Source organism: Dermochelys coriacea, chromosome 12 (genome assembly GCF_009764565.3).
Source record: "Dermochelys coriacea isolate rDerCor1 chromosome 12, rDerCor1.pri.v4, whole genome shotgun sequence".
In the NCBI taxonomy this organism is placed as follows: domain Eukaryota; kingdom Metazoa; phylum Chordata; order Testudines; family Dermochelyidae; genus Dermochelys; species Dermochelys coriacea.
Genome location: NC_050079.1, coordinates 43244296 through 43267269, shown reverse-complemented (window position 1 = coordinate 43267269; position 22974 = coordinate 43244296). Strand labels below are relative to the sequence as shown.

The following is a 22974-nucleotide window of genomic DNA, read 5'->3' as shown; positions in this document are numbered from 1 at the left end:
GATGTCATTATTTTTTCTTCCCAAGATGGTTCAAATGAAACGGAACCAAAAGGGACTTCTATTAGATGCAGATGATGATGAAACTGTAGAAGACTCCTCCTTTATGGGAGGTACTGTTCCACACGGGTTCACAGAAAGTTGCAGACGACTCAAGAGCACCCAGTGAGAAATCAGTATTGATGAAGAGGAATGTAATAAAATCTTCATGATCAGTACCTTAGGGTCATACCATAACTGTTTTAGAGACTGCAGATAGAGGTGAAACTTCCAGCGAAGGAGATTCAGATTCAGAACAGTCCTTCAAATTCCAGGATGTTTTAAATGAAACTGGAAAGAAGGATGTCTGCACTGAGATAATTGGTACTGAGTTGGTACTAATGTTGAAGCTGGTGCAAAAGAAATTTTCCTTTCTCTAGCTAGTTCTGAGCTAAATGAGGTAGACAGTATAAAGTTTCATGGACCACAGGGTGAAAACTGGCAACCTATGATCACTGCAGACCTGGTACTAGGGCATAATTAGCATGCTTAGCATAATTAGGTGCCAACTTAGCTGGTGTAGACACAGCAGCATATCAAGACTTTAAGACTTAGTAAAGTGGCTGGCCGTAGCACTCATAACTGGGAGTAATTTATATGTTGGAGGCTGTGTGTGAGCAGACTAGTAGTGGTTGCTCACACAGCAAAACAGTGTAAAAGGCACCCAGGGTGAAGAATTGAGGGGACTCAGCTGTTCAACAGTCCAAATTATACCCTGGATAATGACACAGGGAGGTATAGTGGACAGTGAGCTAAAACACAAGTGGGGAAAAAAAAGGCTATATTAACAACTACAGCTAACTTTACTAACAACGAACACTCAACCACAGGGAAACTAGAGGGACACAGAGGTTGTTCTGACTCGCTGCCACAGGCTGTAGAAAGGAACAGAGTGGTGGTTGGGGCTGCTCTGCTCTTTATGCCACATGGGGTTGCAGGGAGTGCAAGGGCAGGCAGGGCATATGCACGGTCCCTACAGATCAGCCACTGATGGTTAAGAGTCCAATCTCACATGTATGGAACGCATCTGCACCTAGAGCAGGAACATGTGGACAGATATGCAAAGAACTTCCCAGTTTATCTGAACAAGACACTCTGATCATTGTGGACTGTGAAGAGATCGTTGCCAGAAAGGACCTTATTAGGTAAGACAGTTCCATTCTGGTTCCTGACCTCTTGGCCCAACCTGTACCCAGAGGGACACAGTGAGCAGTATGGAGAAATGAGGGAGAAGACACAGGAAAATCAGACTATTTTCCCCTTCCTGATAGAAAAAAAAGTCTTTCTTGGTTTAGGGATGAACCTTCCTACCAAAGATGAATCTATGCAGGACCACAGACCCAGCTTTTAGCACTCATTGATGACATTAGTGAAGTCCAGGCATCAGTAACAAAGCTGTGTGTCTCTTCTGGAGATAGCCATTGCTCTCTCTGATGAAGCTGCTGCCACAGCTCTGCTCACAACATGAGAATCTAATCCTGGATTTTTTTAATCTGTATTGTTCCTGAGGCTCATAGAAGGTGGGGTGGGGGTGGGGGCTTGTAGCTAGTCCCAGACCATTCAGGCCATCATAAATTGGGACCCAGACTGTGAATTTAGTTTTAGTGAGAATAGGGAGCCAGTAGTTTCTGAAGCACAAGGGTGGTGTGTTAAACACGGTTGATGTATCTGGGTCAGCTTTTGCTGCTTATGAGATGCATCTGTGAGATATGAATTAACTCTCAGGAACTTAATCAGCCCCTCCCTTCATATCCAATTAGCACTATCAGTACATCACTTCAATGTACAACTCCTACGCGCTTAACTAACCCAGGTTATGCCAAAAAGCAGCGAGAAATTTCTTCTCTCAAGCCTTGTCTTCACAAAGGAATTTTAGAAATAAAATTCCTATAGGTGTAATCAGCAGTTCAGCTGCTCTAGAGGTAGCACCTCTCTGGGGAACCCTACCACAGTCAAGACCCCTGCAACTTCCGGTGTTTTCATCACTCTGTCAATTTAACCTCACCTGAACTAGTGGCAGCTCCCCCCTAAGTTCCTGGTGTAGTTATGGCCCAGTTTTATTCCTGAGTCGCTGCCCTCAACATACAGCTGTGCATTGTGTGTTTACTTCTCGGAGCACCAGCATCCCTGATGAGACTGGCAGGAGTGTGTAAGGCTCCGGGCACAGTGCTGGCTAACCAACTGTGCAAAGCAACTGGTAGAGTCTGCACCACTACAGGATCTTTTCCCTCCTCTAAGTTATCAGCACTTGTTGGGGAAACAAGCACCCAAGTAAAATCCAGACAATGTTCAACACTACAGATTTAAGGTTAGTCACATTTCAGGCCCCTGAGGTCCTCACGGGAACACAGATTCATTTTTACTGGAGCATTCCTGTACAACGAGAGCATGGCCCATGCCCATGTAAAGCAAGCAGTAACCCTCTTTCACCAGAAACCCTCTTCCTGCCCCCGCTCCTCCTCCACATGGCGGAATAGCTGACCTGGGAGGGAGGGAGAGGAGCCGATCAGTGGGGCTGTCGGCAGGCAAGAGGCGGAGGTGCTGACCTGCAGGGCTGCCAGTGAGTGCTGAACATCCTCTATTTTTTTTCCATGGGTGCTCCAGCCCCAGAACACCTATAGAGTTGGTGCCTATGCATGTTTTAAATTCAAATATCCTGTGAAGGCACAAGGCTGATCTAGAGCAAGGATAAGCATCTCATACCCAGCGTCTCCTGCTCTTTTGGTAAATGACTTCAGGTATGCGCTAGAGCCCTGTCTCTATCCCTCCCCCTGCCCAAACACAGTTTAAAGTATTCAGACCCCACCTCCTCCCTCTCTTTGGTACTTTGGTACATACAATGAGGTGGGCTCCTTGGTATCTGTGCCTCTCAGATATAGCGTTGGGTAGGTACACTTACACGATAGTCCCTAGAATGGCCTCACTGTTTCTTAGTATTCCAGAATCTGAAACATCCTGTGGTTTATTGATCCACATAACCAAGCTCTGGCACTGATGTTTATCACTTGAATTCTTCCCGACTAGTGCATCAAAACTGGAAGTGTGCGACACCTCAGTCTCCAGTTGGCTGGCTTTAAGTACCGCACGGTGAAAGTGTCCTCACATCCACCAGGAACAGCTTCCCTTTCAACTGCAACTGGCCTTAAATTACCAGTTCGATCCTACAGCTGCTGAACAAGCCAGAATCATAGCTTCACACAACAGATGCTTCCATCCTCCCTAAGCTGAACATAGCAAAGCAGGTAATCAGGTTCTTCCTCTAGGGAATCCGCAGTCTAATGCAAGAAGAAAAGGGAATTATCACTACTGAGCCACTGCTGCAAGAACAAAGCTCATGCTGCAATCTCCACAGGTTACTCCACACACATGGATTTGCAAACATCCCTAAACATATCCCTTGAGAACACTGTGAACCCCTCACCGAGAGCATTCTCGAGCAGGCCCAAGAAACTGAACAAATGAAAACAAGAGGATTCTTGAAGAGTTTGGATGGTAGGAAACGGCATCTTGGGTTAACAATTTTCCCTTTCACTCTGAGAAGTGATCAATAAAAACAAAGTCTCATCCCTATGTCCTAGTCAGTGGATCAAAGGATTAGAATACTCTTTCATGAGGAGACCAAGAAAGGCTACTCCAGTCCTGAAAGTGGATTGCTAGTTAGCCAGGTACACATCCCAGCTCATTCACCATTACACATACATACTATGGTTCCCCTGAGCACAGGCTTTGGTTACTTTAACCTTTTCTTATAGAAATGCTTCCCCCATCCCGCCCTAAACATAGCCTGAATCACATGTCCTTTTGGGCCCCTCGGTTCAGAGGGCTGACATTAAAATAAGGAGACTACTATCACATCCCCACCTGGCCCCTCCTTCCTCCTCTCCCTAGTATGGTCACAATCTCAAACAGAGATTACTGCTACCTCCCTACGTACACACCAATCACACAGACATTACCAGCTGCCTCCATCTATTAAAAATGTCATGTTTCCATTACAACCTCCCACTCCTATGTCATAGAATCATAGAATATCAGGGTTGGAAGGGACCTCAGGAGGTCATCTAGTCCAAGCCCCTGCTCAAAGCAGGGCCAATCCCCAACTAAATGTCAAGGATCTCATGCTCATAGTAAGCACATTCAACCCTCCAAACCACCATCAAACCCTGCCCCACCTATACCATACCTTTGGGAGCATCACATACTTCCCCACTCCTTGTGTCCAGGTAATGTAGGACATAAATTACAGCCTAGCACACTCCCTACACTTATACATATGGCTCTCTCACCCTGAACACATCTGGGGTCTGTCCTAAAAGAGCTTAGATACAGTCTATTTCACAGGGGCAGCATTGCCACCTCTTATGATTTTATCACAACTCTTAAATATTTGGTGTTTTTGTTAAAACCTCAGGTCCTGGAGACATGAAATAATGTGAGAATATCAGCTTCCATTTGAAAACATAATTTTCTAGGCTTCCTGGTTGCAAAGAAAAGCCTTAAAACATTAATCCTAAGGCTCAAACCCCAGACAGAAAACAAAAAGATCTCTAATGTATTTTTAATATCTCATGATTTTTGAGAACTTGAGGTTGGAAATACTGTAGAGAGGGAGTTTTCCAAAAGCTGATTATTACTTCTTTTAACATAGTCAGGGAAGAGTACAACCTATACAAAGCCAGAACCTTGGCAGGCTGGCTCCTTATTCTGGTAGGGTGTTCTACCAGCTGTGATATTACAGAAAGATAAACGGTGCGATTCCCAATGCAGCCAGACACCTCAAGCGCTAACAAGCAGAAAATAAGATGCTGGAAGCAGAAAACAGTATGCCAGTCCTGCCTCACTTTGGAGAATGTATGGGAGGTGGGTAACGGTCCTATCCCCTGATCATTTGGATATGTGCATGTAAAGTTCCTCACCCCACCCCGCACCCCAGCTTGAAATAAAGCTAATACAAACACCTCTGGCAATAACCTGGAGTCCTCAGACCCCCAGAAAGAGAAGTTACTTACTAGTATAGTAACTGGAGTTCTTTGAGATGTGTGGTCCCTACCTGTATTCCGCTATGGGTATGCATGCATGCGCTCCATGCACCTGAGACAGAAAGATTTTTGCTAGCAGTGTCTGTTGATCTGTGTCCTTCCTCTCCTCAAGCTCCAAAACATATAACGTACAAGGGACAGCATGAACCTACCGTCTTCTCCAGTTCCTTCTCTACTATGAGAGGGAAGGAGGGTGGATAGTGGAATACAGATAGTGACCATACATCTCGAAAAACTCCAGCTACTGTACAGGTAAGTAACCTTTATTCTTCAAGTGCTCGCCCCTACCTGTATTCCTCTTTCTACTGGAGAGAAGGGTGCAAAGACTTGTGTGGTGTTGTTGAGTAAGGGACTACTGAGACAAAGGATGCATCAACTCCAGAGGCTTGCACTAGGGCAGGGGTCAGCAACCTATGGCACGTGTGCCAAAGACGGCATGCAAGCCGATTTTTAATGGCACGCTGCTGCCTGCCGGCCCCAAGCCACCGGCCCCGTTCAGCCTGCTGCCAAACCCAGGCCGGGACCCCGGCAGGCAGCAGCGTGCCATTAAAAATCCTGCTCGCCCTCACCGTGGGAGGGGAGGGTGAAGAAGCTTGGTCCTGCTGACTGCTGCTGTAGGGCAGGCAAGGTCTCCCCTCCCCTGCCTCTTCCCCCAGTGTGCTGGGTTCCTGCCCTTCCTCCTCTCCCTCCCTGCCGCCGATCAGCTGATGACCCTTGAGGGGGGAGGGGGAGAAGCAGAGCCGCAGCACGCTTGCTGTTCCGGGGAAGAGGTGGGGATGGGGCCTTGGGGGGTCAGGGCATATCCTCTCCAGCCCCCTGCCGTGAGCCGCTCTGGGCAGTGGGCTGGGATCACCCCCATGACCCTAGTCCACACCCCCAGTCCTCTGCCCTGACTCCTGAACCCCCCTCACACGCCCCCAGCCCTGACTCCTGCACCCCCCACACATACCCAGCCCCTGCACACTCCATGACTCTTGCACCCCCCACATTCTCACCCCCATCCTGAGCACCAAACGGGAGCTCCTGCATCCCTCCTCCACATTCCCACCTGCACCCCTCGCATCAAATGGGAGCTGCCCAGGTAAGCACTCCACACCCAAACTTCCTGCCCCAACCTTGAGCCCCCTCCCTCATTCTAGCTCCTGGCCAGACCCTGCACCCCAACCCCCACCCCCAGCCTGCTCCTTCACCCCCAGCCCTGTGCTCAGCACACTCCCACCCTCAGCTCAGTGCAGAGAGAGAGAAAGAGAAAGGCCAGAATCAGGGAGAAGGTAGGTACCCACTGCGTGTGGGCAGAGCTGGGATCCCAGACCGGCAGTGGGCTAAGGGCACAGCTCACCTCCGCCACCCTCGGCCTGAGCCCTCCCCGGCTTCCCACGCAAACAGCTGATTCGCAGGAAGCCGGGGAGGCGCGGAGAAGCAGAGCCGGGCACTGCGTTCAGGGGAGGAGGCGGAGCGGAGGTGAGCTGGGGCCGGGCATGGGGCGGGGAGCTGCTGTTGGGGGCTCTGCACCTACCAAATTCTCCTCGAGGGTGCTCCAGCCTCGGAGCCCCCAGGGAGTCGGTGCCTGAGGTGCCACTTTTGATGCGATCAGTGGGGGAGCGGCCACTCCCCCTGCTCCCCCCCAGCTACGCTCCCCCGCCCCTAGGAGCCAGAGGGACCTGCCGGATGCTTCCTGGGAGCTGCCTCAGGTAAGTATCTCCGAACTCCCCACCTCGCCCCCTGGCAGGTCCCTCTGGCTCTTAGGGGCAGGGCACGGTGGGCACCCACTACGGTGGCCCACGAGACCCTCCTGCCCGGTTCTGGGGGCAGTCAGGGGACAGTGGAGGGGGGTGGATGGGGCAGGAGTCCTGGGGGGGGCATCAAGGAACGCGGGGGGGGTTGGATGGGGCAGGAGTCCCAGGGGGGTGGGGGTGGTCCACGACGTGAGGAGGGAACCGGTTGTTAAGATTTTGGCAGCTCATCACTGAGGATAAGGCATGAGCAAACTGACATCCATGGTGTGAGGCAAACCTGCCGCAAACCAGGGCTGCTCACTCAGCTGCCCCTTCCACAGAGCTGTGGTGAGTCACAACTCAGACATGCAACAATCCAGATGCACTACCTTACCCTTCCTGCCTATCTCTGAGTGCAGCTTGGGTCAGATGATCCCCAGGACTAGATATTTCTGTAACCCTGCCAGAGCTGCCGATCAGTCTGGGCAACAGCACTGCCTGGCCAGGAACTCTCCTGCTGCCTCACAGTGTGTCAGACTCTCTCACCTCCCAGCAGTTCCAGTTCCTGATCCAGTTCCTGCCCCAGCCTTGCCCAAGCCCTGTTCCAGTCTTGTCCTTGCCCTACTCTGACCTTGCTCTGATACTGACCTGCTCCAGCCTTGCCTCTGCCTCCTGACCCCTCGGACCCTGACCACCCAGCTTCAACTTTTGGCCTGTGTCTGAACTCCAGCTATGGTACTGATTTGGTTTGTTCACGGCTTTTGACCTCTAGACTGCACCTGGGCTCCAACTGTGGTGCTGTTTTGGCTTGTCTACAGACTCTGATCTTGGGCCTGCCCCCAGCCTGTCCCTCTGCCTAGTCCTGACCCTACATCCAGCTTCCACCACCAGTGTGACTACTAGGCCTGACTATCAGGAGGCAGCATCTGACACATGGGCTCTTTCTGAGCTGATTGATTAAACTGGTCATCAGTTGGAATCTGTCCAGAGGTAGGTAAGCTCTGGCCCGGACAGAGTCTAGAGCAGTTCTGATAAATTGGAACTAAAATGCACTTTTCTGTGTTCATGCACATTCCCAGTGATTCTAGATGACTCAGCAGAGATGAGGCCGATGTCAGTAGCTCCTGATGAGATTTCCCTGTCAATAGCTAATTGTCTAGGTAAGGAAAGACTGTCAAGCCGTATAGTTGCAAATGTACAGCCACTACTGAAAGCACCTTTGTAAATATTCTGGGCACCGTCGCTAGGCCGAAGATGAGCATCCTGTATTGATAATGGATTCGATCTACAGCGAACCTCAGGAATATCTTGTGAGAGGGGTGGATGTCTATATGAAAACAGGCATCCTTCATATTGAGAGCTGTGAACCAGTCATCGCTGCTTAGGGGCAGAAAGATCGATGCCAGGGTTCCCATCCTGAATCTCAACCTGGATAAAGACACTTAGTTGCTGGGAGGTCTGAAATTGGTCTCTTTTTTTGGGGATGCGAAAATATTTGGAACAAAATCCCATTCCGGATGGGGCTCTATGGCTCCCCACTGAAGTATGGAGTCTACTCTCTCAACTAGTATCTCTTGAGAGTGGTCCCTGAAAAGAACTGGGGAAGACGGTTTTGGAGGGGGAGGGAAAAGGAACTCTGTGGCATATCTGAAATGAATGATGCAAAGAACTCATTTGTCCGTTATCCGGCATGCGGGGGGAAAATTCGGTAGGCAGCCACCAATCTGGATTTCTGAGGTGGGAGTACATGACATCTGAGTTGGTTCACAGCTCTCTGTGATCCTGCCAAAAGTATTTCTCGATGGGAGGTTGTGGTTGGAAGGAACAGCATTGCATTTGTTCAGCTGCATCCTCTGTCACTTTCATGGTGGTTCATATCCTCTTTGTGGGTAGGGTTGTAATGCTGCTCTGCGCTTGCATGGTTTCTATGATACTTCCTACTTGGTGCTGGAGTGTATTTCTCCAGGAAGAGGAGGGTTGCCCTTGAGTCTTTTAATTAGTGTAATGACTTATCCATCTTTAACTATATAAACTGTCCCCATCAAAGGACAAATCCTCCACTGTGGATTGAATTTCTAATCCTGAAAATGAAGCCAGGGCTGCTGATGCATGATGATTAGAGACACAAGGTGGGTGAGGCAATATCTTTTATTGGACCAATTTCTGTTGGTGACAGAGACAAGCTTTTGAGCTATCCAGAGCTCTTCTCCAGGTCTGGCAAAAGTACTCAGAGTACTACTTATGCTAAACTAGCTGTTTGACCTTGTATTTAGTTGTGACACTCTGAGAACCTTTCCCAGATATGAGGAAGAGTTCTGTGTACTTCACGCACCTTGTCTCCTTAATCATTGTGTATCAGCAGCTAAATGGACAACTGGTCTGACCCACTATGGCCATTCCTATGTTTTATCAGGGAGAGATCAATAACTTCCCACCGAGAAACGCCAGCCTTTATAGATTATCCATAATCTCCTAACTCCCCCCACCCACCCCATGACGTCACAAAGTGGTGTACCCTATGCCATGGGGACCTCCTAAACTTATACTGGACCCCTCTCACTGCCTTACTGGGGACCATGGGACCCATGCATGCAATATCTTGAATCAATACAGTCCCATTGAGACACACATCAGTCTTTTCCTTCCAGAGACCAACTTGAGCTCCTCCAGGGGCCCAGAGAGGAAGAAAAGGAAGAGCCAGATCAGCAGTATTGCTGGTCCTGTCAGTAAAATTGTGGAGAGCCTGAAAAGTAGTGTATTTGGCTCTACCCTTGTTTGCTCTGTACCATGTACTTTCCCAGTACCAAGTTGGATGATGGCATGAATCTTGGTGAGGGAATAGAGTGCATCAAAGTTGTGTGTGTACCTAATACTCATATATGCAACACCAAAGAGAGCACCACAGAAGAGATTGGGTGCAGTGCCTTCTTTGGCACCAGTGCCAAAGCACTCAGTAACCCCCAGTAATTCCTGATGCTCTAGCCTTGGTACCAGAAACAGCTAGTTTCAGGTCTCGGCACCAAACTCCCTTCAAGTCCCACAGTACCCGATTTAGGCTATGAAGTCTCTTCAAGATAGGAACAATGAGGTGACATGCCTTTTTGACAGAAGTTCCCATAGATGATATGCTCCTAATTGTAGAAGAGGAGCAATGCTCTTTTCCTTCTAAGCACTTAAAACAGCAACCGTCCTTCCAGAGTCTGAAGCCAGAGCTTCCAAAGATGGAGCCCAGGAGCTAGTGGATCCATAACTCTCAGGCACTTCGGGACTGCAGTGGAACATGCACATGAAGCATTTATTGGAGATACGGAAATCCCTGAACAAAGAAGGCATCTGGTACGCCCATCATTTATAGTACCTGCCATCTTGCAAGAGAAGCAATGTTTAAAACCAGGAGACTCAAGTAGAGAGATTTTAAAAATACCTCAAAATGTGCCAATGGACAATTAAACACACACTAACCTAACTAACACTATTAAAATTTAGAGATTGAGAAAATGATGAGTAACGATGCAACAACCAGGAGCTGTCTCTCACACCCTCAGACAGTGAGAAGGAAATGAGTGGCAGCTGGGCTCACAGTGCTCTTCATGCTGTCAGGTCAGGAGCACAAGAACATTCAGGGCATGTGCATAGCCCCAGTGGACTGCTGGCCAAAAGTATCCAACCTTGAGTGCATGAGTAGTATGCACTCCAACAGTGGAAAATATAAATGGACAAGCTCTCAAAGAAGAACTTTATCAGATCCTACCCCTTCTAAAGAAGATAAAATAAAGAAAATTAGCCCTGAGTTAAGCCCTCCCATGTTCTCATGACTCACAAAAAGTCCTAGGTTGGAGAGTATACAGGAAATCCAACAGCCTAGTAGTGAGCACAGACTGTTTTGTGTCAACCAGACCCTCAGATTGTTCCTGCAAACAGAAGGAAAAAGGCCTGCTCTTGGGCTTTCAGCATTTTAAAACTTTCTATGATAAAAACAGAAAAGTGTAGGTAAAAATAATGTGCAAATGGGATCTCCATCCAGTAGGGTTTCCTGCTGGGCATTTGCTTGAAAATTCAGCTTCAGTGCATTTTTTTCCAGGCCTGCCACAAATCAGGAAAGTTTTTCCGCATTTGGCAGCCAGTAATTCATTGCCTGAGTCCCTGAATTCAGTCTATACTCCACAGTCTTGACATAATCAGTTAGTTTCTCCTAGGCAACACAGAAGAAGCCAGTCTTCCTTCTGTGGATTATTAGTACTAACTGTTATTGTGGTAGTGCTCAAAGGCAGTGAGGCAAGCAGCTCTGCACAGGGATGGCAAACACTAGTTGACTCACCAGTAGAAGGAGTCAGCCCAGGGATAAGGGTGGGTCTTGCTGCCATAAATCACAGGGCCCTAACAGGGATCTAACAGGGCCCTCCAGTAGCCAAAATATAGAATCACAGGGCTGGAAGGGACATCAAGAAGTCCTCTAGTCTAGTCCTCTGACCCATAAGTATTATCTAGACAATCTCTGACAGGTGTTTGTCTAATCTGCTCTTAAAAATCTCCAATGACGGAGATTCCACAACCTCCTTGGGCAATCTATTCCAGGTCTTAACCACCCTGACAGTTAGGAAGTTTTTCCTAATGTCCAAACTAAACTGCCCTTACTGAAATTTAAGCCCATTGCTTCTTGTCCTAACCTCAGAGATTAACGAGAACAATTTTTCTCCCTCCTCTTTGTAACAACCTTTTATGTACTTGAAAACTGCTATTTTTGCAACAGCGTTACACTGTCGACTCAGATTTAGCTTGTGATCCACTCTGACCCCCAGATCCTTTTCCACAGTACTCCTTCCTAGGCAGTTATTTCCCATTTTGTATGTGTGCAACTGATTGTTCCTTCCTAAATGAAGTACTTTAAATTTGTCCTTACTGAATTTCATGCTATTTACTTCAGACCATTTCTCCAGTTTGCCCAGATCATTTTGAATTTTAATCCTATCCTCCAAAGCACATGCAACCCCTCCCAGCTTGGTATTGTCCACAAACTTTATAAGTGTATTCTCTATGCCATTATCTAAATCATTGATGAAGATATTGAACAGAACCGGACCCAGAAATGGTCCATGTGGGACCACACTCAATGTGTCTTTCAAGCTTTACGGTGAACCACTGATGATTACTCTCTGGGAACAGTTTTCCAACCAGTTATGCACCCAACTTATAGTAGCTCCGTCTAGGTTGTATCTCCCTAGTTTGTTTATGAGACGGTCATGCATAACAGTATCAAATGCCTTACTAAAGTCAAGATATACCACATCTACCACTTCCCCTCCATACACAAGACTTTTAACCCTGTCAAAGAAAGCTATTAGGTTGGTTTGACATGATTTTTTCTTGACAAATCCATGCTGACTGTTACTTATCACCTTATTATCTTCTAGGTGTTTACAAATCGATTGCTTCATTATTTTTCTGGGTACAGAAGTTAAGCTGACTAGTCTGTAATTCCTGAGTTGTCCTTATTTCCCTTTTTATAGATGGGCACTATATTTGCCTTTTTCCAGTCTCTGGAATCTCACCTGTCTTCCATGACATAAATGTTTCTCAATCTTTACTCAAAATAAAGCATGGCAGCACACCTGCAGCAAGCCCCCAGAATCACCAGAGATTCAGTTCTCCCACCCATCTGAGGATTCCAAAGGCTGGGTGGCTTCTATTAGTCCAGCAAAGGAAATGTCACCCAGTCTCAATCTATCTCGGAGCTGAGGACACTAGCAGGTGTGGCTCTTTCCTCAGTCATTTCCACACACAGAGAATTCCCCTCCTTCCCCTTCCAGCACTGAGGGCTCTTATATAGAGTGGGAGGCAGAGGAGGGCCTTCCCTTCTCGACAACTGCCCCTGTCCCTGTGAGTGTCTCTACAGTAATGACAGACAGCTGTTCCCTGCCAGCCCAGGGACAAGGTCTATATACCCTGTCACTCGTCTTGATCAGGATCAAGATCCCATTATGCTACATGCTGTACAAAACACACAAAAAGACAGTCCCCACCATGGAGAGGTTATAATTCAAATAGGTTTTTCTGATTCTTAAAATCAGTGGAAAACTAGACAAGTCCTTATCTCAAGTGGTTACTTAGTCATATTATAGCAGCATACATAAGCACTGCAGTATAAAGGCACTGACTTCATCTCCAGTATACAGTAAATCCTGGTTTGATGTGAAGAAAGAATGAGCTGAGATTTTGCAGCCAAACTGACAACTTGCACATCATTTTCTGACATACAATTACAGAGAGGGGTTCAGCCCTTTGCTACAGACAGACATGGTTGCAGCCAGCAATTTCTATGGATTGCTAAAGATTTTCAAAAAAACCCCACAAAAAACAAATCTCTAGACTATGGACATTCTCAGTTGGGAAAAACATAATTTTGCAAAAAGAGTACTCCTTTAATTCATCTAATTCCTCTTAATATTTTGAAGAAAACAAGTTTTATAATGGCCCTGAAGTTAAAATCTGTCACCTACTTATCTCACATAGAATTTTGTTTTCATATAATTTTTTCCAACAAAGGCAGTATCATATTGAGTCTCTGAAGTGCATAATAATCTGTCAAGCATTTTTAAGTGCCTTTTTTTGCCCATTTCAAATGGCACTGGCCTAAGACTTAGTTAAGATATCTGTGCAAATGTTCTTTTTCTAATGAATAAAAATTGTTTACTAAATGATTAAGCCTTCTCTGGCTTATCCACAGTGTATTTAACCCTTTTTCACAAGAGCACCCTTCGCCTTTCACAAGATGTTCGGACTTCTGACTCCTGTTCTGCTAACAACGAGGCACAAAAAATACACTGAATGAACAGAATATGGGTGTCAATTATCTAATTTCAACATCATCCTGCCTGTAATGTTACAAGGAATTATTTTTGCCACCTGTGGTGTGTGACTGTCCCTGTACCCCATCATCTTCTGCTCCCAAGCATTTTACTACTACACCCCTGCAGAAAAGCAGCATGCTCTTAACACTATAGCAATGCCACGGATACTGGCACAAAAGCACAGTAATATTCAGTAGGAAATACTCCATGGTAAGTATATAAAGGCTGGCTAATATTGTTAGCTAGTGAGAAACAGTAACAATATTATATATATTTTTATATACTTACCAAGTGATATTTAGTGCTAAATATTACTGTACTTTGTGCCAGTATCCATGGACCCACTGTGAACCTGGGATGTTCCTTGCATTGAAAATATGTACCAACCTTGAGAAAAAGGGAAATATACAAAAATCTTTATTAAAACTACATTAACAGCCTGATTTCCACCCACAAAAGCCAGAATATTCATAGTAAGGTTGCAACTTTGTCCTTAAAATTTTTCTTCCTGAGGCTTGGCATGTTAGTATACCGAAGACATATTCAGTTTGTCCACTGTTCCTCAGTGCCTGATTAAGGACTGTCTGAACAGCACATAACCGACAGCTGAATGTAAGTGACAGTTCTTATTTCTTGGCACTTGTGGGTTGCAGTCAGACCTTAACCATCATTTGAATGCAATTTTTGTATTTAATTTCACAAGCGTTTCTTTTTTTGCCAGTTCTGCAGTCTAAGATTACTGCTTTTCCCACACTCTCTTTCTGAGACTATGGCCTTTGGCAAAGAGAATGACAGGGAAAATATTTATAAGCCATAGACCTGTCATAAACTCCATCCATGCAAAGGATTGGTAGTAATGCGCCACTGCCAGAATTACAGATAGCACTAAAGAGCTTCAGGAATTTTCGTTTTTAATAAATTTCTAATCAACCAATTTCCCAGACCAGCTAATCGAGCTGTCTAAGTCTGCTGGATGTCAGTAAGGCCAAACATTGCTTTTCAGCCAGAGAGCAGAACCCATTATGAATAATGCTAGAGTATACGTGAAAGAGATTGTCCTTTCTACAGCTTACGGCCTGGAGGCTTCATTATTTCATTGGCCATAATTCAATTTGCCCCTTCTTAAAAGATCTGCTTCTGTGACCCACTCCCCACCCCGAAAACATGCTCAGCTAATAATTTCCGATTAATGCAATCAATTACTAACCTCTCCCTCAACCCTTACTATTCCCCGATTGGGTCAGAGAGAAAAGGAAGCTGCAACTAGCTGGGGAGGAACAGAAATGGGGGTAAAACAGCAATAAAAAGTAATTACATAAAAATGCTAACCATATTATAACTGTTAGTTTGCTTAGCCCAGTGGGCTTTAGAATTCCAAGTTTCTGCCATTGTCTGTGCTCAGGCAGACAAGAATAATAAAAATAGGGAAAGGCTCTTTCAATAAGATTATTAAACAGGTGCATGAAAAATAAGAGTTGTCATTACACTGCAAAGGGGAGAGAGAGAAACTCAGTGAAATTTCTTTCTGTAGATTTGCCTTTGTGATCTGCAAGGTGCTGCTCTCCTGCTTATGCTCTGTTACCCTGGCAACATACTCCTGTAAAATAAAGATTATTAAAGCGCACATGATTATTTGGCCACTGAATGAATGAGGCAGCGCTTCGGAAATTCCTTATCAGAGAAATTCAATTCTAGGACAAATTGTGTTTTTGCCACATCCCAGCTTCCCCCTCCCTCCCACAATACCAATAAAATCATCATCGCCACATCTGTACATGATATCTTGTCACTAATTCTTTCATGCTTTTCCTTTCCCATTCCAGGTTTTATTTTAATTCCATAAAAGCAGGTGCTTTCCGCAGTTTGTGGGATTTTTTTTTTTTTTGGTGGTAGGTGGCTTTTTGATTTTTGGTAACTTGAGCCCATTGTTCTTCTGATATACACAGCTACCAATAGCACAGTGAGGAAGCCAGTCAGTAACCTGCTCCTGCCACACAGTAGTAGTTATAGGAAAGATCCAACATTCAGCCTGTGGTTGGAGGAGCCTGAGAGGCTAAGATGAAGTTTGGAGAGGCCATTATTGAGTGTTGCACACTTACACAGCAGCCTCTCCCGTCCATTCCCTTCCTCCTGGAGCCTATTTCCCATTGAGCTCCATGTTGCCTCTGTTCTATTTTAAAGTTCATCTCAAGAGTGGATAGTTTAGAAGCCTGATGACTAACCAGTCTATGATGATTTTCGGCTAATGCCTTCCCTCCTAGGCATTTAATTGCAGGTGACAATGCTCAACTCCAAAACTATTTATTGTCCCAGAGAAAGACATCCTACAGTCCCTTAGAGTTAAAAACATGCTGCTGCCTTTGTAAGGCTGACTTAGATAGCACATAACATTGAGCTGACAGACATCACCCCATGGCTGGTGAATCAGTCGGAAAGAATCTCTCTTAGGTACTTTTAAGGCACCTACCACTGAGGTAATGTAAACACTGTTTTGTTACTATGCCAATTTATGCTATTTCTATACCACAAATAGATTGGATTTTTTGTGTTGTCCAAAGGTGACAAACTTACAAACCAAAGAACTTACAAACCAAATAAGACAAACAAAAGGTCCCATACTTTTTTCTCCTTTTACCTCTTTGTTCTGTCACAACCTCTCACTGATAACTGTCATGGCTTCCGTTAAAACCTTCCTTTAGTATCTTACATTTCTCTGAACACCATCAGACTTGGGCTCAGTCCACAGTGAAGCCAAAAGTAGCTGACACAGACAATGACAGGAGCTCCACCTTCCCCTAACGAGGATTTCATCTGCCAGAGTGAGTGAGAACAGCCGATAGGAATGTTCATGGTGGATGGTGTTACTTCTGCTAAGGTGTGCACCGTAATACCCTACAAATGTGGACCAAGAAGCAATGGAGAGGTGCCTTATAACAGAGCATAGAAAGTTGACATGTACTAAACTTATGAACCGAGTCAGATTCGGGACCAAACTCGTCTCCAGGCCCTTTTTTCAAGTAAGAGTCTTTGTTAGTCCAACTTTGCAATATTTCTGATTTAAAAAAAATGAAGAACTTGTAAGTTATTCCAAAGAAACAGTCTCACACTATTTTTACTCCAAGCTTCAATCACTTGCAGAATGCAGCAGATAAACTGGAGTCCTGGGTACAGGCAGACAACACTGCGAAAAACGTGCGGGTGTTAGTCACTCCCAGCACTGTGCAGCAGGTGTCACTACAGCCCCACTGACCTGAGGAATTTGGTAGTTGGGGGTGCATGGAGAAAACTGGACACAGAACAACTAAATGGACAATGGACTTTACATCGGTGAAGAAAAAGGCTGTGAAACATCTACACAAGAAGGGAACAAACACTGATTACATGCCAAGAAAGTCACCATCCCAACAGATAAGAGCTGAGTTTTCACAGAAAAAGGAAGAGAAAGAAGAAAGAAAGGTTCTCTGACCACAGGGAGTCATTCTATAGGCAGCATGATGAGTGGAAATCACAAGTTGAGTCAGCCGTGCTCCTCTAAACAGGTTCATTTCATTATCACATCAACTTGTGCAGGCTGCACTCAACCATAGGAAAGGGGGAGATTGAAAGAATAAGGACTATAAAACATGAAGTCTTTCATTTGAGAAGCCACACAAATTAACTCCAATTACTGTCACAGTCACCACAATGGAGGGTGGGAGGCACAGGACTTGTTGCTGCACTCCATCTTGCTTTATTGGGGTGTCTCTGATCACGTAGGAACTGTGAAAACCTATCTCCTCTTTTTCCCCATGCAGTTTAATTAAAAAACAATGAACCTTTTAAGTAGCTGACTGCAAAATATAAAATTGCACTATTCTATCAAAGTTTAACATCTCCACATTCTGAGAGCATGGGAAGAATGCAAAAGAGTATACTAGGTACTTGATTATACACCTTTGTTCCCTCACCAGAAGGCTGGGGACTGAGAATTAAAAATCAGGCCAAGGTAGATGCATCTGATTCACCAAGCACAAACGATTCTGCTCCTTCAGGAAGCATTTAAAAATTTACACGGACTCAGAAAGGAAAGGAAATTCCTTCTTTTAATGATACCAAACTCAGAATTGTTCTTGTTTTTCTTAATGGATAATAACTATGAGCCTATGCAACTAGTAGCCTTTGTGTGCCACTATTAATGAGCAACTGAAATGCTCAATGGATGAGGCCATCTCAGATTATGAAAGGGATGACAGAATATTTCCAAAGGGAGCAGTAAAAGTCTCAGAGTAAAGTCCTGTGAATGTTGCTTTGGACTAATTTATAGGGAAGAGTGGGCCAGTGATCAGGGAAATAATAAGCCTTTGAGTTGGGAGAGCTGGGTTCCATTTCCTCTTCTACCACAGACTCCCTAGGTGATCTTTGGCAAGTCTTTAGCCTTTGTGTCTCAGTTCCCAGTTATAAAAGCATTGTTCTACCTCAGAGAGATGTTGTTCAGATAAATACATTGATGACTGTGATTGGGCCTGGCAAGGAATGTACTACCCCATTAGGAGCCACAATAAGAACCACTTGCATATAATCAAGGAGGCTCCCTGCTGCTTTGGGGAGTTCTGAGGTAAGGGCCTTTAATCTGTTTTCCATATGCTCCTTTCATGGGGCTTCATTAAATGGAGACATACTTATGTTAATTAATGTATTTGATCTCTCATTGCCCACATCTGAACAGCAACACTTGCTGACAACCAGTTGGGATGAAGTACGGCAAGGCGCATCTGCAGTACCACACCTGGCAATGTGGGAGTGCAAAGCGTGGTTCATCACTTTACAGGGCCATACACATGATAACAGGACCTCTTGACTACTATTTATTTTTTCTAATGTATGAAGAAATATTGTGCTAGTCTTAATTCCTAGAGTCTAAGGAAACTGCATCCCTAATACTTTACTCACTACAGCACTCGTTTGCTTGCAGGCAATCCAAAATAGATTAATCACTTCCATACATTCTTATGGTATTTGCCTGTTAAGTCATCAAGGCACCCATCTTAGCTATTCACAGCCCACTGTTTAAAAAAAGACTTCTTTAGTATTGCTTTTGTCCAGCTATCAATCCCAAATATGTTCAGGCCCTTATAGAGAGACAACGTTGTCTTGTGATTAAAACCAATCCATGTTCTATTTCTGCCTTTGCCATTGTCTCAAAGTGTGACAATGGAAATTTTATTTCATCTTTTTGCCTCCATTTCCCCATCTGTAAAATGCAGTAACTCTGCCGACCCAACTTTGGAAAGCACTTTTAGATCTTTGAGTGCAAGCTCTATATAAGTATGTAGTCTTCCTATCATATTGTGAAGGCCTACATTTTGCTTCTCTCTGTCTACACCTATCAACTGCTGTCTTGTTAAAAGGTTTGACCAGAAGTAAACCATTTTTTCATTTTTGTTGCTCTCCTCTGGACTCTTTCCAGTTTGTCCACATCCTTCCTAAAGTGCAGTGTCCAGAATTGGACACAGTACTCCCGCTGAGACCTCATGAATGCCAAGTAGAACAGGACAATCACCTCCATCTTACATACAACACTCCTCTTATTACACCCCAGAATGATATTAGCCTTTTTCACCACTCCATCACATTGTTGACTCATATTCAATTTGTGCCCCACTATATCCCCCAGATCCTTTTAAGCACTGCTACCAACTGGCTAGTTATTCCCCATGTTGTAATGGTGCATTTTATTTTTCCTTCCTAAGTTAAGTACTTAGCATTTATCTTTAATGAATTTCATCTTGTTGATTTCAGACCAATTCTCCAATTTGTCAAGTCTTTTTGAATTCTAATCCTGTTCTCCAAAGTGCTTGCAATCTCTCCTAGCTTAGTGTCATCTGCATTTTATATTTTAGCATGAAAAATCTGGGACAACCATATACACCCCAAAATATATGAAATGTTGAAAATAGTTAAAAGTATAAACCATCACCCAAACCAGACCCCATTCTCATATTTTGTTACACATACAGTATGCAAAATAACTGGAGCAGGATGGGGTGAGGATTAAAAGGAAATGTAGGTCCAACCAAGGCATTGTAGTTAACTCATCAAAGACCAGGCCTAGAAAGAAAGTTTCTCATAACACACACATATACTGTAGCATTAAAAGAGAAGGAGATAAGTAGTCCCATAGACATGGTTAGGCAGGTTTACAGAATGCTCTGCAAGCAGAGGAGCACAACGCACATTTTCTTTGGTACATCCATGTATAGCAAACAGTACCTGAAGCTCTGCCTCTAGCATAGCCACCTTCCACTCAGACTCTCTCTCCAGCTCTTCCATCGTCTGAACTAAGACACTATTCTGGTCACTCAGGTCCATTATGTAGGACTGGAGAAGCCTCACCTTCATCTGTAAAGGCAAAAAGTAGCTCAGCTGTAATTTATCATGAATATCTATTTGACAGTTGCATGCAAATGCCCCAACCAGACTAGGGCCCTCTTGTATTAAGTGCTATATACACACATAGTATGAGACAGTCCCAGCCACAAATAGCTTACAGCCTAAAGACAAGACACAACAACAAGCGTGAGAGACAAACAAAGGGACTAGGGACAGAAGAACGAAGATAACTGTGACAGGAACACATGGTTATGCAGACTTGCTACGTGCACCAACTAGAGACTAAATCTTTTTTAAAGAGGTGGTAATAAGAAGCATGATCTCTCCTGCTACTCTAAAAAGAGGTTTGCACAATCATGCAATGTAATGAAGTTTGGGCTGAAGTACTAGATATCCAACTTTGGACAGTGGGTACTGGGAGACCTGGCAGAAACATAAAGAACTAGTATTGTTCTAGTAGCTGTGAAGAAAAGGACTCCTCTTCCAAACTGGAAATCACTAGGTATCTAAATGGGCCAGTCCCACAGTCTGTAATTTAACATTGAGGAATAAACAGTGCAGAAACCAGCCTAATTAACAGCTTTGTAAACCAGTTTATGGCATGGTTAGGTTGTGTCTGCACTGGTCAAGAAAAGCTTGATAGAAACCTAACAGGATGTACAATGGTGAAACATTGTGCTCACTATGGTTTTTCTAAGGCACCGTAGCAGTGCTGTCAACCTGGTCTGGCTTTGGGCTAGCTTCTGCCTCAGCTTCCCCTCATTCATGTAGGCTCGCTTGACCTTCCAGCCTGGTTTGGCTATTGCAGTGACTTGGCCCTCTGGGTACATCATTCAAGAGAAAAAAATCCAAAACACTAGAACAAGAGAGTCCAGTAAAAATGCAGGGTTTTTTTGGTGCTAATCCAGCGTTGCCTGTGCACCTCTTGGTGCCCCAGCAGCAACTACCATAGCAATTAGATTACTTACAAACTCAATAGTTCAGTACCGGGGTATGTGTACCACAGTTTAGGAAACCCTGTTACAGTGGATCTCTGAACCAGGACTTTCAAAGCAGGTGCCTTAAGCTATTATGACACATCAGCAGAACCTCAGGGTAAAAGCCAGTTTAACCCTGACTGGGTAAACAAAGAGCCTTAAAAACAAACATTTGTTCTTTTGTTGCAGCTGGCTTTTGGGAAGGAGGTTGGTGTTGGAAGGCTCGGGCACTGACGTGCTTCTGCTGAGAGCTTTGAAATCTGGGAGAAAGGAAAATGTTTAGCATTGGCATTAGCTCAGTACACATGACCCTTGGTCACTTGGATTGCTAAGGAGGATATCTCTTAAGAGCAGAAGGTGAAGCTGTGGAAAAGCTGGAGTGGGTGAAGAGGTTCTGCTTCACGGTCCATTGCAGAGGATGGTTCAGGTTTTGCAATTAAGACAGAAACAGAGAGAGTCTGGGATGCACTGACATTACTAAAGTTACAAATATGTTTTTCTCTTTTAGTCTTCTTCAATTCCTCCTCTCTTAGAGCATGCCAGGGCAAGGACCTACTCCTGTCTTCTCCTCTGTTTACAGAGTGTTTGGAGACTTTCAAGTAATAAACACCACCAGTTTACTTAAATTGAATTCTCATCACCTTTACTGATCCATCCACCACAGAATTTACAATATCAGTTCCTCCTCAGGTCTCTAGCCTGCCTCTCTCCCAGTATTTCCTTCCTGTGCAGCTCTCTACCCTCTGCACTAATGGGCTAATTACCTCTTCAGTCCTCCCTAGCCCATTCTAATCTGCCAATTAGGGAGAGTCAGGTCCACCCAGGCAAATTAATTGGTGTTTAAGTGATCAGAGTGCTGGCTTAGCAGTGGTTCAACAGCTGAGAACGTCAGATTCAGGACAAACTGCTGAGATATATGGCAAACTCACCCCACACTGGTGGTTAATCTATCATTAGATTATACCAAGCCAGTAACAAAAATAAAGTTCTGTCTCACCACATTGGTTAACAAGAAGTCAAAAATGCAGTCTCCTTAGGCATTACAGCCCTTATTTCACCACCCAGACACTAGATTCTATGATGAGTGGTTACTGAAAACCAATTTAATCAAATAAAGGGTTCTTCTGATCCCAAGAGACCAGCCACACATATAATCAATCCAAAGTTCTTATATCAGGTGTATAGCAGTTATGTTTCAGACGGCTGGCTTGTAAAGTCTCTCGTAACTTCCAAAAGATTGGAAGCTCCTCAGTCCATAGATCACAATGCTCATTTTAGATGCAAGTCCACAGTCCAGAGAATCAGAGCAGAGAAGAGGCACCATGGATATGTTTACAGGGTTTTATACCCTCTGCCATGTGCCTGGAATTTTACTGTCCCAAACAAAAGTCCACAACACAGTTTGTGGAAAATTACAATATGGAGTTCAGGGTCACATGAGCATGTCACATGCTTTTACATGGCTTACTGACTCACGGGGGGAGCCATTGGCCATTTGGAGGCTAAGGCATCGGCAGGAAGAGCCATCTGGGCGGAATGAGTTTCTTCCATGGTCCATTGTGAGAGTTAAGTGTCTTTGATGGGCCATCAACTTGAATAGTCCATTCACAATATGCTGGCTAGACTGGAAGTAAACTACCTTGTGGGTGTTACCCCAGGAACAAACACAATGGTGATATAGATATATAGCCAATATTCATCACTTCAAATACAAAATGATTAACAGGATAATCATCTTTAGCGAATAACTTTTCCATTGACACCTTACATGATATACTTGGTACAAGATTTGTTGCAATTGTTTAACAGTGGCAATATCAATGATATACATGGTCATATTTCAATCATGTAGCATCACACCCTTCAGTCAGGTTTGGCAGTTCTTGCTCTTCGCCTCCCAGCATTCTTGTCAAGTGCATCCTCCAAGCAGCCATCAACCTTGATGTCTTACTTCAGTGTCTCAAATCACATTTTTTCTAGGCCTTTGTCC

General features: G+C 44.7%; 1 protein-coding gene across 1 annotated transcript in view; it reads right to left on the bottom strand.

Moving 5' to 3' along the window:
* Positions 1-22974, bottom strand: part of PMFBP1 (polyamine modulated factor 1 binding protein 1) — a 371385-nt gene that overhangs the window by 242555 nt on the left and 105856 nt on the right. The window contains 1 exon segment of the mRNA XM_043494730.1: positions 19888-20016. Within this exon segment, the coding sequence (XP_043350665.1) occupies positions 19888-20016 (129 nt within the window).